General features: G+C 46.0%; 2 protein-coding genes across 2 annotated transcripts in view; both read left to right on the top strand.

Moving 5' to 3' along the window:
* The window catches only part of Pmar_PMAR026903 (hypothetical protein), a gene marked incomplete at both ends in the record, with an annotated part of 1300 nt that extends 1254 nt beyond the window's left edge, over positions 1 to 46 (top strand). Inside the window, one exon of the mRNA XM_002766772.1 lies at positions 1 to 46. This exon is cut by the window's left edge and continues 4 nt beyond it. Coding sequence (XP_002766818.1) covers positions 1 to 46 — 46 coding nt within the window.
* Positions 47 to 1383: 1337 nt separating this feature from the next.
* Positions 1384 to 2083, top strand: part of Pmar_PMAR026902 (hypothetical protein) — a gene marked incomplete at both ends in the record, with an annotated part of 1430 nt that continues 730 nt past the window's right edge. Inside the window, one exon of the mRNA XM_002766771.1 lies at positions 1384 to 1521. Within this exon, the coding sequence (XP_002766817.1) occupies positions 1384 to 1521 (138 nt within the window). The remainder of the gene's footprint in view (positions 1522 to 2083) is intronic.

The following is a 2083-nucleotide window of genomic DNA, read 5'->3' as shown; positions in this document are numbered from 1 at the left end:
TACGATTTGGTCATCTCTACCTACCCCTCCTAGCCCTGGACTATAATAATTCTGTTGTCAGTAGTCGGTCCTTGGACAAAATCTCGTTGTTGATTATTTCCCGTTAGATCGTTCCGCACTTCGCATCATCATATTGTTAATATAGAAAACGTTCGACGCAGTGGTCGTCGTTTGTATCTATACCATCACCCGAAGGTTTGCAGTGTAGACTGTATCACATCAGCAGTAATTCTACCCGCCGCGGAAATTATTCAGGAATTTTCTGACTTTTTTCTGGGGCGTTTCGCAGTTTGTTTGTCTATCTCGATTGATTATCCTCTTACTTCCACTTCTGCTGATGTCGATGACTGGTCATTTGGGTGACATACTAGTGGTACTATTAGTAGTAGTTGTGGGTGTTGGCTACAGAGGACGCCATTCTCGCCGCACGGAGAAGGTGAAAGCAGCATCACCCCCATCATTAGGCGCTGCTTACGCTGTTAATACTCCTGTTCCCTTTCTTTGCTGTGAGACTGGCAGGGAACCCTTGTCATCATCAACCTACTGTTATCGCTACTACTTCCTGGTCTACTACTACTACTATTCAACGGGGAGATAATGCCCCTGTTATTTTCCACTAACCTGTTGAGTTTCCACGTGGATGTCGGTAGGGGCTAAAGCGAATAGTTGACGATGGTAGCGCTTCTTGAGTGGAGTAATGAGTATACTTTGGATCCTTGAATTTCGCGTGAACGGTGGGGTGAGCTTATTAGGGTTGATTCTCAGGTTCGGTGGGTACATGTCATCAATTGCGGATCAGATTTCTGAGGATGTTGGGTTGTCCACTCGAAAGGTTATATAAGCTTGGCACTAGTGGGAGGGAGAAGGCAGGAAGGAGTATATGTATATTAAAGGGATCGATCCGAGGACCTTAGGGTGGTTGACTTGCAGTTTTATCGATTTGACCATTGTGGATGTTCGTTTCTGGAAGGTCCTCTTAGGGGTGGTGGGAGATTGATCCAACAGGATGGGGGAGGGGTTCTGGTTTAGAGAATGCCGATATCGGGGGATGTGGTACAGGGCAATCTCTAGGCTCACACGGATTAGGATATTCCGACCTGGGTATAGGGAGAACCGCATAGTATACCATTCAGGAATGTACTTGACCGAGGAAAGAAATTATACACGTTGATTCGGTGCTTGGGTTTATAAAAGTGCATCATATTAGTGAATATGGAGGGAAATTTAGTGACGCGGCTGGGAGGGGCGATCTTGGCTGTCCGTATTGGTGACAATAGCATGCCATTAACTGCATGCTTTGGGCGAAGTTACGCGTTTCTGTTCTTAAGGCCAGTCTAGAGAGTTCATCTGTCGAACGTATGTTAGTTACTATTGGCTTTTGTTATGGATTCGTCATCCTCGGTTTCTACTCCTCCTTCTTCTCTCGATGGTGGGCAGTTAGATGCTGTCAAGGAGCCCTCGAGTAAACTGGAGGAGCTCAGGGCGTTGGCCATACCTATGCTATCACGCATTACAGGCTCGGTAGGTGTCTGCACTCAGTACATTCCGTTTTAGTAGAGTAGCATATCGCTGTCCCTAGACTGAGTATTAACTGCGATGCGAGTGTTGGCGAGTTCGAATTAGATCGTTGGGTCCTTACTCTCGGGTGCTTGTTCCACAATTTTCTATGCAGGAGTGGTAACCCTTCACACATTCTCAGCAGACATAGTGTGGAACTCACAATTCATCAAAAAGGAGAAGTTTCACCATAATCTTTGAATATCACTAACCTAGCAAGGCCCCAGACTCCCAGTTCACGGCTACTCTAATGTATGCACTCAGGGATATCCACATATTCGTAGAATATTTCTGAAGCACCTTGAGGTTTTGCCCAGTTGATTTGAGCGTGTAAAAGTTGTGTACAGGTGTCAGTAGTGAAACCATGGAGGGAGTTCATCGTGTTTACGAAGCCTCGGTCGGCAGGAGAGGCGTCCCAAAGAATTTCCAAGAATTTGTTTTACTTCCAGGGGAATTATGGAGTATGTGCGGTCGTGTTACTCTTGTTATGTAAGACCAGGGACGGATTCGGACCTGTTTTGTATCT

This window comes from Perkinsus marinus (assembly GCF_000006405.1).
Source record: "Perkinsus marinus ATCC 50983 genomic scaffold scf_1104296971938, whole genome shotgun sequence".
Lineage (NCBI taxonomy): Eukaryota > Perkinsozoa > Perkinsida > Perkinsidae > Perkinsus > Perkinsus marinus.
The sequence above is the reverse complement of the archived record's forward strand: the minus strand, read 5'-3'. Positions and strand labels throughout refer to the sequence as shown.